At 39.2% G+C, this 13,257-nt stretch overlaps 1 protein-coding gene across 3 annotated transcripts in view; it reads right to left on the bottom strand.

The window, feature by feature from the left end:
- CCNY (cyclin Y) overlaps positions 1–13,257 on the bottom strand; it is a gene marked incomplete at both ends in the record, with an annotated part of 121,187 nt that overhangs the window by 19,482 nt on the left and 88,448 nt on the right. For all 3 annotated transcript variants that reach the window (XM_080339929.1, XM_080339930.1, XM_080339931.1), the window contains 4 exons: positions 4,938–5,057; positions 5,158–5,215; positions 8,784–8,819; positions 12,368–12,468. In XM_080339929.1, the coding sequence (XP_080196055.1) occupies positions 4,938–5,057; positions 5,158–5,215; positions 8,784–8,819; positions 12,368–12,468 (315 nt within the window). The remainder of the gene's footprint in view (positions 1–4,937; positions 5,058–5,157; positions 5,216–8,783; positions 8,820–12,367; positions 12,469–13,257) is intronic.

The following is a 13,257-nucleotide window of genomic DNA, read 5'->3' as shown; positions in this document are numbered from 1 at the left end:
TCTAAAAAGATATTTGTACGGAAAAAAATTATAATTGGTAGTGGGTCCCATACAGCCAAATTACAGCTCTAATCCAATCACTAAATTGCCATATGCTCTGTTCTAAGCAATCAGCCAGTTCCCTACCATGGCTCTCCAGAAATAACTGTGCTTTGCAATTGCCCAGCTGGGCATTTAAAATGTTCCACAAAGGTCTGATGCCATCCATTTGGTGGAAAAGGACATCACATCATCGTGGTCCTTGCAAATGCATCTTATTTTTATTTTTTGAGACCAAACGTTGAAAAAGAGTAACAAACACAGTCACAAAACTCTGAAAATGTGAACGGCTGCAAAGTACCATTGCAGATATTTGTAAGAAGCACTAAAGGAACTGAGAGAAAAGTCACACGTTTGCCCCCTATTTTATTTATTTTAAGACAAAAATCTGTAACACATATAAAATGCACTCAAGCTATTAGGCAACATCAACGTTCCAGTCTAAAACTGTGATCAGTGTTCATTCTTTGCCCAAACAGAAGCCCTTAGAGATGCATCAAAAAACAGATACCCATTCTTCGAATGAATGTCCTCTTCTCTTGGGGATTAAAAAAAATAACCCTACTCCAAGCTTCAATGTTGTCTTTTAATAAAGTGTATATCCCAGTAAGCCTAAAGCAAGACTTGACTGGGAGACGTACAGGTGCTAACCGATAACGGTGCCTGTATTGTATATTGGACTGTAGTCAAAAGATGAGAATGGCCCTAAAACTGGGGATCAGAATCTGAGTCTTCTGCTCCCACCAGTGCCCAAAGCACAGGCACAAAGCCCCAGTTCCTCTGGCCCTTCTCTGGAGTGTGCCCTGACCCACACTGGCTCAGGGGGCTCAGGATCCACAGCACGGGTGGAAAGACCTTCTCTCTGTGCCTGGAAGACCACCTGCAGATGTGGCCAAGTGGTGGGTTTCATCCACCTCCCAGGGAACGCTTGAAGCCCATGACAAAGGTGGCCACCAAGGTGGATATACATGGATTTCTTACACGAGGTAGAGTATAGCTTCAGTGCTCTGCCTCACTCGCCCAACTGCACTCAGGACCCCTTACGGTCACTGGATGGAGAGTGACAGCTTTCAAATGAGGCAATGAACAGCACTTGCGTTGTGTTCTGCAATCTTCAGAAGAACCTGCACCTTCCAAGAGCTGCATAAAGATCAGCAGTTACACTGGCCCAGCTGACAGCACCTCTGCTGCAGATCAAGTGTGTCTATGGACTCTGGTCACTTTCTCTGTTTTTTGGTTTCTTTTAAACAAATATCAGATTATTGATACTTCAACTGAAATATGAAAAAAACCCCCGGTATTTTATCAGCATTTAAAAGTACAAATATTCCAGTGAAAGGAAACAAATTAAAAGTTTTCTCCTTTCCTCCAAACAGATAGAAAACAAAATTCTCCTCGAATACTATAATTTTCATAACACAGTTCAATAATTTTCTCTCTACCTAGTTGCTGCGAATGTGACTGCAGAGTACAGTAAGAACTCAGGAACATCTGGCTGGATTAATTAAATCCCTATTTTTCATAAGGAGAATTTATTCTTGCACACTTCACATTTCAAATTTCCTAATATCAAATCCTCTCAGTCACAGTATTAACTTTGTAACATATTTCAAAGGCACGCTCCTCTGAACTTCAGGAAAATAATTCAGCTCACGTACTGTATATATTTACGTATCACCATACCTGATCAGTCTGTACCATATTTACTTATTTGCAAATGCAAAATGTATCCTCCCTGAAACTACTATGGACACTGAACTGTATTAGGAGCCTGAGGTCTGGTCTATTTGCACAAAACTCAGAAAGTCATAGTAAGGCAAAGCAGACAATTTGGACCATTCTCTTCTTTGGGTCTACTTAACAGGGATGATTTGTTTCTACAGAATGAAAGAACAAAGCATAAATATTTAATTCCCATGACATGCAAACACTGTATTGTTTTCCTGTTGGTACGGATAATCCTCCTGCTCCCAGTTTTATTTGCTATCTAATTAATAGATTAATATAAGTACAACTTGTCTCCTCTGCACTTGAGGAGACGGTGAAGAAACAGACATTTTTCAGTTTTAGCAAGAGTGGGAACACTCTGGGTTGACACAGAAGCATATGCATTATTTTCCTCACAAAGTCAGGTCACAGAGTATAGTTCAGCTGCTCACTGCGACAAAAAATATATATATATTTGCAAGACTTTAAATCAGCAACACAATCCTGAAAACTAATTTAATTCTTATGGTATTATTTTATAAATAAATAATGTGAATTCGTATTTAATTGTTTCAACCTGAGATTTTAATTTTTCACCTATCAGTACAGTAAATCTCTTGGCAGCTCTGGAGGCTGTGTGAAAATTAAATTTTTTGTTTAATTATAAATTGGTTTTGCTGTAATAGTGGAGGCCTTAATTGAAATATTTTAATTAAGTGCTTGAAGCAATACAATGCTGGCTTTTTGCTGGAGATTAGCTTATCTAACAGTCTGGAGTATCACATTTACTCAGCTCCTGTGCTGAACACACAGACTGCTATATAACCAATTGTGACTGCTGCTTCTGCCTGGCTAACAGCATGTGAAGAGACAAACAGCAACTGCATTCAACTGCACACCTTAGACCATGTTAATAATCCCGGCAGTAAAAAAGGGTGGTTAGGACCCTTTAAAAATACTTAGAGTGAGTGAAAGAAAGACAATAGTTGTAGCATCTTGTTCAGAATGCACTGTGATCTCCACGGATCCACTTCCCGCCTCCTGGCAGCCTCCCAGGGGGGACAAGTGGCAGTCAGGGCTATCAGATTGCTCTCCGACGGGTGGCCAGACCACGGCAGAACATAAGCTCCAGCGGGGAATGCTGCGCTCTGCTCCTCCAGACAGAGGATCAAAATTGAAAGCACTTGGAGGGGTCATAAATAGCAATATCAACACTGTTAAAATTTCAGGAGTGTGGAGAGGGGTGAAAGGTCGATTGGTTTTTTTAACAGGTTCATTTCCACATTTAAACATCTCCAAAGCAACACGATCTGTCTGTGGGGCTCCTCCTGATGACACTAACAAATAAAGAAATAGGAGCTACAAGTACAGAGGAAACTGAGAATAGGAGCAGCAGGATTTCATACTTGTAAACCTCTATTATCAAAAACCTGAAGCTTTCTGGAAAGAGGGCTCAGGCAGGTGCCATTATCCTGAAAACACAGGCACATACAGCAGAACAGGAATGCTGATCACCTGCACCAAATCTGTCTGCAAACATCTGCATGGCTGCTTTGGGAACTAGGCAATGGAAGAGTTTATCTGTTATCTTGTGTTAGGCAAAGAACCCCAAGCCACCTGAGGTTTCAAGACCTAACAGCTATGGAAAATGCCTCTGCAATGCAACAAATGAGTTGAAAACATTTATACTTCATTGCAGATCACACCAAAAGAGTTACTTGCAGGGAAACCACGTGAGAACCATACGAGGGAAAGAAGTAGTTACAAATGAAAGATATTGAAATATATGTCTGAGTTAACAAGATTTGTGGGGAAGAACTTTCCATGCATTGCAATAACAGGAAGATATTGTTATTAAAAAAGCCTTCTTCCTTTCTACTAAATAGTGTCCTCCACTGATCAAACAACCTAAGATCAAACAACAGATAACTACAACAAGGTTCCACTGCATTTGACAGTGGATTAATTAAATTACACAAGAACATACTGATTCACACAACATATCTTGCCTCCAGCAGAAAACACTTAGGAAGAAAAGGGAAAAGGACAAGTACTTAGCGCAATTATGTAAAAGAGACAGACAAAATGTCATTTCAGAAAAGAAGTAATGGCTGGGTCAAGTAACTAGGTAGAGTAATACTTCAAAATGCAAGGGTGGAGCACTGCAGGGTGTTTCTTGCCCTATTTCTCTCGTATCCCTGTTCGGTACTGGCTAGTACAATTCATTCTGACTGTCTGAAGGAGAAAAGCCTGCCACCTATCTAAGAAGCCAAGGGAGAGAGTTTGAGAGGAAATGAGTAGGTCTGGGCTTCAAAATCCGCCTTCTCCAATTTCCCCTTCTTCGATCTCAAGTGCATAATAAAGCTGTTATGAAACCACACGTTGTCGTGGTAAAAAAACCCCACCCACTCAACCAACCAAACACAACACATTTCATTTGTTTAAAATATCCTGAGTCAAGAACGTGGCCAAAATTGTGTCTGAAAGCTGAAGAGGCTTGCCGGAGTTGGCAAGATAAAAAATACAGGAAAACGAATAAGTTCTCAGCTGGTGGAGATCAGTTTAGCCCCTTTAATCCACACTGCTGTGCTGATCCACACCAGCTGAAAATCTGAACCTTCTTTTGTGTCAAGCTATTTTTAAGTAGCTAAACTTCAGCCTTGAGTACAATTGTTCAATCCTATGACATGGTCCTGAAAGGCAAGTACAGTGCAAGTAAAAAAAAGAGCCATCACCAACACATACTAGTCACTCACCAAATCCTTCATGTGCCCATCAGTTCTTATTAGTGCTATTAAATTACGTACAGCTGTTCCTGAGTCTCTGCTGGGAGCTGCAATGATACACAGCAAACCTCCCCAAAGTGGAAGCCTTTCTGCTTTTAACATTCCCTCCCGTTCAGATCACTTCTGCCACCTGCATTTTCTATTAGACCCCTCGTGGCCTGTAACGCTATCGCTCTGCGAGGGCAAGACACAACCCGGCTTTTGTGTTACCCAATCTCTTCTTCCACCGCTTACTCTCCCAGTGAAAATGAACTGTAGTATCTCTTCCCATCGAGAAATTCCCTTGGTCTCCATGGTGAGAAAGAATTCCCTGGCAGCACCTAGATCTATTAAATCATACAAAGCCAAGCTTTGGGAACAAAACCGGGTCTGTCAGCTGGCTGATGTAATCTCGCAGACACTCACCAGGGTGACAATGGCACATTCAGCAGTCAGTTGAGCAGCACTGAACAACGTCCGAACAAAGCGGTAAATCTGTTTCTGCTCCGGGTCATGTTTGTCATAATCTGGTGGCACTTCGGATTTCTAAGGAAGAAATACTTCCAAATAGGTGACTGAAACAAAACGAAGCAGACAGAGAGAAAGACAGTTCACATGAAAGGGAAGAAGAGGCAGATGAACTTACCGAAAGGGGATGAAGGTTTTCATCAAAAATATCTAAGAGCATTCTTCCGTCTGTGTCCCTAAAAAGTATTAAAACCAAAGTAGTGTCATTATCTGAACACAACAGCACACGGCTCTCACAGACACAAGTGCAGTGTTAAAACTCCAAAACTCATGCTGCAGGGTGCTTAGAAACTCTGCGGAAATGGGATTTTCAAATACAAGTTGGACCTATCCTGCCGTAAGGTTCACACGTAATATGAAACCCACATTACAAAGTTTGCTAAAATTTTCAGCTCTCAATACCCGAGATACACAGCTTTTGTGCTCTCTACTGTGAGGCGTTTTCACAGCCTAAGGGGTACTACTATACACTTATAATAAAATCAGCCCAGCTTACTCTCCTTTTCTTAACTTCATCATGTTAATATTTGCAATCTCTTAATTCCTCCTCCTCTATTGTCGACATCATGAACATTTACAAATATGCAACGCTATTTTTACAGTTATCCTTTAGTTAATACACACGTACTTCACTTTTTAATTATTTGGAAAACCTTATCCTCCTAATGATTCCTGAAAGCAAAAAGGAGTACATACAAAATACAGGAGTACAGACAAAATAATATTCTTGTTCACTGTTTTTATTTGCTATTTCTCTCTCAGATCTCTCAAGATCAGCATGCAAGTTGATGCAGCTTCACAAGCCTAACATCCAGTATGCAATGTAAGATTTTTGCTGTGTGTCATCTTGGCAGGAACACTAACAACCACAAAAGCGAGTGGTATAACAGTACCAGTTAGAACTGGACGCTTTCTGGACAGATGCATCCATGTGACCCAGTTATTACAATCCCATCTTTATTTATAGCATCACTGGTACTCTGGTCATGGACTTCGTAAGACAGAATCCAGTGAATATGTTTTGTCTCTTTACTCAACAGCACGTGTGTCTCAGAGCATGCAAACACGAGGTTTACAGTGAAATCATGCCTTCAAAATGTACTTATTAGCAGCTAACATTTAAACCTCAACATTTGAAGGTGACATTTTTTCTGCTCTAAAGCTTGCTAACACTGGAAATAAACACTTTTTTTTAAAAAAAAGTAGTGCTTAAATTAAAACAACAACAACAAAACCCAGATTGAGATAATTATGAGAGAGAGAGAGATGGTTTTTTTTCTTTATTAGAACAAGTTCACATTGTTATCTTTCAGAAATGAACTATCTACTATTGATCTATGAATTTTTCATGTTTAGTTTGTTGGTATTTTATTTACTGATTGAGCAAATTGACCAATGCTTATGCATTCATCTGAAAACAAGACAGGTGGAGTCTTTTACCACTTGCTGAATAGCACAACAAAAGCTGCAGAGAGTAAATCAATAGCACAATGACAGGAGACAATGGGAAATGAGAGAATGCTAACTAGAATGTTACCATCATATGAAATGTGGGAAACATATGAAGGAATATTCCATTTCACATATAGTTTCTAAAAAAAAAAATAGGATTGGTGAGAGTTTGGAATATTAGGAAGTAAAGTAGTTTTAAGCTTAGTCCGCAGAACAAATAAACATTGTCTGGAAACAATTCTCTGCCAAAGCAGGTGCTTGACTCATTCTCTGTCAAAATCAACCTTGAGTCTATAGAAATCATAGCGGTTTCTTACTCCTAGCCACCCATAATGAACCAAATCTACCACATACGTCAACAACTTCCTTTTCGCCTATAATGGCAGGAAACAGAACACATGTTTTGCTATCTCTGTTTCAGTAGCAAGTACAACTGAATAATGTTATCACATTGTCCCTCTATTCCTAAATCAGAGACAAACTCAGACAGAACAGTCGCTTCATATCCTGCATTTAGGAGCCATTAATTATATATATATTTATTATTTTATATATATATATATAAAATTAATAATAACTGCACACCTGCCCACCCTAGAGAGCTTCAAGGGTGGAGAAGCAGCAACCAGTTTCTCCAGAATAAATCCCCTCTCCATCCCAAAAGCAAAAGGACAGATAGCAAGTTTCCTAAAAAGATAACAGTCAGAATGTATTTGTTTCCAAGACAATGGCATGGGACTCATTATTTTATAAAGATTTAGCCTCTCTGTCTACTACTTGTGGATCAAATTGGTTTGCATCAAGTTCTGTTAAGACCATGAACAAGTCTATTTTACCGCAGACAGAGATCAGCTCCATGGCAATCAGCACAAAGCGAGTCTGGATTCCTTTGGCTCTGGATTCCTCCTGCTTGACTGTGAGCTCCTACTGAAGTTTCTCACCCTATGGCATCCCTAACGCACCCCATTCTCCTGAGCCTTTCATTCAGTTGGCATGATACTTAACAGAGCACTTAAGAATAACTTATTTCTGCAAAACTTTGGAGTCTGATGATGTTTGAGATCTCTGTTATTTAGTCAACTCTAGTAAAAATTGATTAGTTAGCCAAACTAACCCCAGAAAGATGGAGGAAAGGGGAAAAAGAGAACACAGATGGATAAAAAAGGTAATTCAAGCATGACCACTAACACCTCATTTCCTGGGAAATGAGTTTAAAAGTTTGCAAAAATATTTCAATCCAACTTTAGCTTTAAGTATTGCCATGTTTCAGTCCAAGGCCAACCGATGTCTTGGAAAGTCTTCTAAGAGCTTTCAGCAGGGATCAAGCTCTAAGCCTTTCTGCCCTTGTGCACTTCTAAAGGTTTCTCTTTAGATGTCAGTCTTGTTTCAAGGAGTGTGATGGGTTCCAGTGACCTGAAACATGGTCCCGAATGATGTACCAGCTTAACTTTAAATTTATCAGTAATTCCTTTTGTTCTAGTCAGACTTCTCAGAGTCCAGAAGAAAAAACACATAAGTGGCTTGTTAGATTGAGATCTAAGCCAAGTTCTCTGAAAAGACACATTGAAAAGCCATGGACACAAAAGTATTTATACAATCTCGTGTTAGAGATGTCAGGCAATATTGTTTTATGATAATGTGACATGAGAACATGGAATTTAAGATACAAAAGCACAATTCAACATGAAGAAAGCTAATTTATGCACCAAGTTACTTTTTAGAGAACCTATTTTCTATTCTATTTTAATCAACTTGACTGATCTAGCATATACTGCACCAGAAGAGATAAGCCAGGACTTGCTCTGTTTCTGAGGCATCTTGAACTACATCTATTCACAATGTCTCTCGTACTGTGTAATTTAGCTTTTTAAATTTCAAAATCTATTAACATTAACTGATCACTGATTTACACAGTTAAGTTTATAAAGGTGTAGGCTCAAAAAATAAATCTGAAAAACACTATTCAGGTTTCTCTATATGTAATCGCAAGATACACAACAATGCAGAAGCGTCCAGTGCACATAAAACCAAACACTGAGTCATCCACATTTTTCAATGCTGAACTGTACTTCCAGATTCTTACAGTATGTAATCCTCCAACTTTTATTTTTCTAAGCAATATAATATACATAAAAATACAAAAGAGTGCAGTTCTAGTTTCTAACGTGGGAAATAAGAAAACTACTACCCAAAAACATTTTGAAAGAAACAGTGCATGGATTTTTAGGGTTTGAGCAGTTGATTTGTTTTGAGTAAAGATATATTCAGTACAAGATTTAATTATTCACATACCTGTTTTTGATGTGGTAATATATTGCAAGAGCTACACTGTAAAGAAAAATACAGAGTTAATATCTCAGGACTGTCAAATGATATTATACATCATATTAACAAGTAAATTTAAAACCTAGCACAATGCATGACAAAAACTATGCTCAACAGCCTATTTCTTCTGTTTATTGTTACATACTAGGAAAACTGCTGTAAACAGACAATTCTATACTATTTCTTTGGCACATTCCAAGTGCCTCCTTTTCAGTAGTAATGAAGAACTTTAAAAAAATACTCATATTCCACACACCAAGTTGCACAAACCTTCCATTTAATGCCCTGCTCCACTAAGTCCATGCTAAAACTCCTACTGCCTTCCAAGGCTGCAGATAAGGCATCACTTGGACATTCTCTTTATGGTTTGCTAATGCTGCCAGGCTAACGTGAAATATTTTAAACACCACTGGCTTTGGATTTTGTATTTAAATTCATGAACTTTTGGCTGTCTTTCTACATAGTTACTAACATACCATACTCAAATACCAGGTTCCTATGGTTTTATGGCATCAAGTTACTTATTTTAATTCAGGAACACCAACTCCCTGAATAACTTGGTGCATTATGCGCTCCCCATGTTGTCAACCACACTCTCAAGTACCTCTGTTTACATTCTGCACAAAGACAAAATGCATCCTTATATTAACTGAAAGCTAAGATATTAATTACGTATACAACTAATTGATCTTATTCACAACTGAGACTGAAGAAAATTAAGACATGGCTTCTCATGGTTGTTCTCCTGTTTCCAGCTCACGATTCCAGCGTCACCCAGGACAGATGCGCTACACGTGACAGAGCTTTACTGCGGGATGAAGCAGAACCAGCACCCCCCGCTTGTTCAGCAGCACAAACCTTAGTCAAAGCTAAAGGGGAAGGAGGAGGGTGTTCACTGATTCTATTTGTTGACAGTTTGTTTTGTCAGTGATTCACTGTAAGATGTTTATGTCTTATAATGACGCAGAAGTCCCCTGCTTTTCTTTCCATAAAAGGCCTTTTAAAAGAGTCAATTGCTTGCTCTGTAATTTTATTCCAGAATTTTTACACAAAAACTGACATAGTATGTGTTAGGAAAACAATATGTTGGAGCTACCCAATTAGTAGAATCTTAAATTATTTCAGGTTTGGTTATTTTGTGCCCCCCACCCCCCTGCCTTTTTGTTTTGAACAGCTACGTAGCAGAAAATATTTTTTCTTAGTTGCAAGCAAACACATTTTACTAACTTTGTATGAGCATTATAGCTTTTACCTGGCTGCATTGTAAGATTTTAGATCATAAATGTTTTTTAAATTTGATTTTTTTCTATAGAGACATATTTAAGGACTTAAGAGATACTGTGTACCATGGATATTTAAAGGATGCGGTCCTCACTAAACAGAAAAAAACATATTTATGAATGAATTTAATTTGACTGAAAGCTATTCACAAACTGAATTACTCCTAAAATTAAATTTTAAATGATGTCCCTAGGAACACGCAGCTCCAGTTCACTTATGCAAACAGATGCAAGAATCTACATGCAGAGCTCCGCTTGATGCCCATATGGTTGCTTTTGTAACAAAATGTCAAATTAAGTTTAGAAAATATTTACTATTTAGAAATCTATACCAGAATCCGAAAGCCTTTCAGTGCTGTAATAGATTAACCCAGATCCAAGTTGCACTGGGCTTTGCACAGGCTGGGTCAGCCAGCGCTCACTCCGTGTGCAGGGAAGGAGCTTATGGAGCTTCCAACAGCCTGCCCGGGCCACCCCACCGGCGCTGCACATCTCCGGTAGGTGCACTAATATTGTAAACATACCAGTGCACAACACGACCCAGAAGAAATAAATAAGCTGGCCAAAACACACCCCTCATCGATCTACCGATGTGCAACAGCTGTTTATCTGCAAAGACTGCCAGGATGAGGGCAAGGAACGAAGTTGTACTACCAAAGCAATAATCTTGCAATCTCGCCACCCTTCAATCTGTTAAATGTGCAGGCAGATGGGAGAAAAGAGGAGGAAAAGGCTCCTCACCCACAGGCCTCATGGGCCAGAGTCCAGTTTCTCACCCCACACAACCCCTTTGCAAACCCTCTGACCCCCTGCGGCCGTCAGCCCTTGGCCCCAGCCCCGCACGCCTCCCTGAGCCGACCCAGCGCCGGCTCCTCCATCCTGACTCAGCACTCCCTCCTGCCCTCAGCTCCCACCCCCCAGGCAACCCCAGTCCCCCGGAATGTCACCACCTCACTCCCCCTTCAGCTTATCTGTCTGGCTCCTCTTTCTCCAGGCTGCTGCTGGCCACTGTGGCCCACTGAAAATGCTGCTTGGCTGCTGCGGCCAGCTGAACCCATCTCTTCTTTCCATGGACTGTCTCAGTTCTTATGCAAAAAGGGACACGAAACCCACCCAGAAGGCTGCACTTAGAAAAATCTCCATGCAAAGAATTTTAGAGCAGAAGACTATGAGATTCCAGAAGGAATAAACAAACAAACAAACAAAAAAGCCCACACAAAAATTTTCCAGTGTTCATCTGAATTATTTGTAAGTTATTAGTTAAAGAAACCTGAGGAAAAGCAGGACTATATTTCAGGTAGAAACAGCTGATGAGGAATTAGTGGCAGTCTGACTGCAAATCCCTCTACTCTCCACTCCTTTCTTTTTTCCTTAAACAGAAAAATTAAGAATGTGTTTTAGTGACCATCAGCATTACCAACTGCTTTGGATGTGTTAGCCTGAATACATTTGCTTCTCATGTAAGTATCTCTGTAGCACTGATTTTGTTTTAATAGATTATGCATTTGCGTATACGAAGGTAACCATCCTACAAACAACTCAAGGAAGTATATCAGCAATTGTAATAAATAAACAGCATAAAATGCCTGAGCATTTGTTCTCTCATTTTTTCCCCTTACTGTACAAAATGTAAAGAACCATACCCTATAAATATCAATTTCATTTCTCTCCAAATGTAAAAAGGCACCAGTGAAACCTGAAATGCTCATCTGAGACATGACCCAAGGGCAAGCCCCTGTGCACTCCACACACAAAGCTCCCCACTGCTGTGTAATAAACTGCCAGTGCCCTTGTACTCAATGAGGAGATGAATCTGGAGGCAATTAATTTCCATTTCAAACAGAAAACTGGAAGGAAAGCTTAGCAAATGAGCATTTTTTCATGAACAGGAAAGAGCTCTTCAGTTTCAGATAATTCCAAAATTCTGAATAAATAAGAACCCAAGTAAATTTTGAGAATTAATCCAAAGCAGGTACCCAGTCGAATGTTGAAGCACAAGGATTTCATTTGCTGGAATCTGAGATCCTTAATTTCTCCTTTCTGTTGAGATATACAGTATTGAGAGGGGTTTTTTTTCTGCATGGACTTAAAATAAGAGTAACACCCTTTGCTCATCCTATTCACTGCCTTTGGAGCATGACTAGATTAAATAAATTTACTGCTTCGAAAACTAAAACCTTTGAAGCTTGCTTAGGAACGCTTCAGAAATATTTATACATAAATACATATACATAATGTAGTTTCTAGCAAAAAAGAAATTCTAAAACCCACCATTTGATGGTATACTTGAGGTTTGGTTGACTGACTGTGCTGTCATCCAGGAAAATAGTGGAGCAGGAACTGTATTTCCTTCTCAACTGCCCAGGAGGATGCTATGAAAAACATGCAAAAGAACAATGGCCATTATGTAACACCAAAGCATTTTTCTGAGGAGACGCAAGAACTTAGAAAAAACCAAACTTGTCCGTCTCTCACAATGACGCACACAGTAATGTGATCGTGTTTTGAACTAGTTCAGAAAGTTCGGAAATAATGACCAGTGCAACAATCACAATAATCCCCACCTGTGCCTTGACTCATGTTTTGAAGTCCTAATCTCCCCTCTGTCCCTCCTTCCCCAAAATCATGCAAAAATTTTTGTGCAGAATTACTCAAATATTAATTCATACATACATTTATAAAGATGAATAAGAGCTATGCTTCTATCCTCATATCAAGAGAGTAAGTGGAAGAGTGAAAAGGAAATTATGTTAACAATGAAGATTGATTTAGGAACAGGTATAAAACCATTCTTGGAGGAAAGAGAATTTAAAAAAACAAAACAAAATCCACAATCATAACAGAAAGAAGCAGGGGAAAGAGGTCTTTACAGTAAAACTACTTAAACGTCTAAAAACCAACAGAGAAAACTGAGAAAAATTAATTAATCAAGATCAGATTATTAGACAGGAAGAAAATTGATCAAAGGATGTAAGAGAACGTGGATATGCAAATAAAAAAGAAATAGATCTCTTAATAGAAAAAGTTTTCAACAGATTTCAATGCTATTTCTGCACTACCGCAGAAAAACATTGGAAAGCTCAGCAGCAAAATGGCATTTGACAACAGTACTTATTTCCTAGTATTTTTTGTTGACAGGGCTTATCTTTCAGCTGTGTAGA

The sequence above is a fragment of the Nesoenas mayeri genome, assembly GCF_963082525.1.
Source record: "Nesoenas mayeri genome assembly, chromosome: 2".
NCBI lineage: Eukaryota > Metazoa > Chordata > Aves > Columbiformes > Columbidae > Nesoenas > Nesoenas mayeri.
The sequence above is the reverse complement of the archived record's forward strand: the minus strand, read 5'-3'. Positions and strand labels throughout refer to the sequence as shown.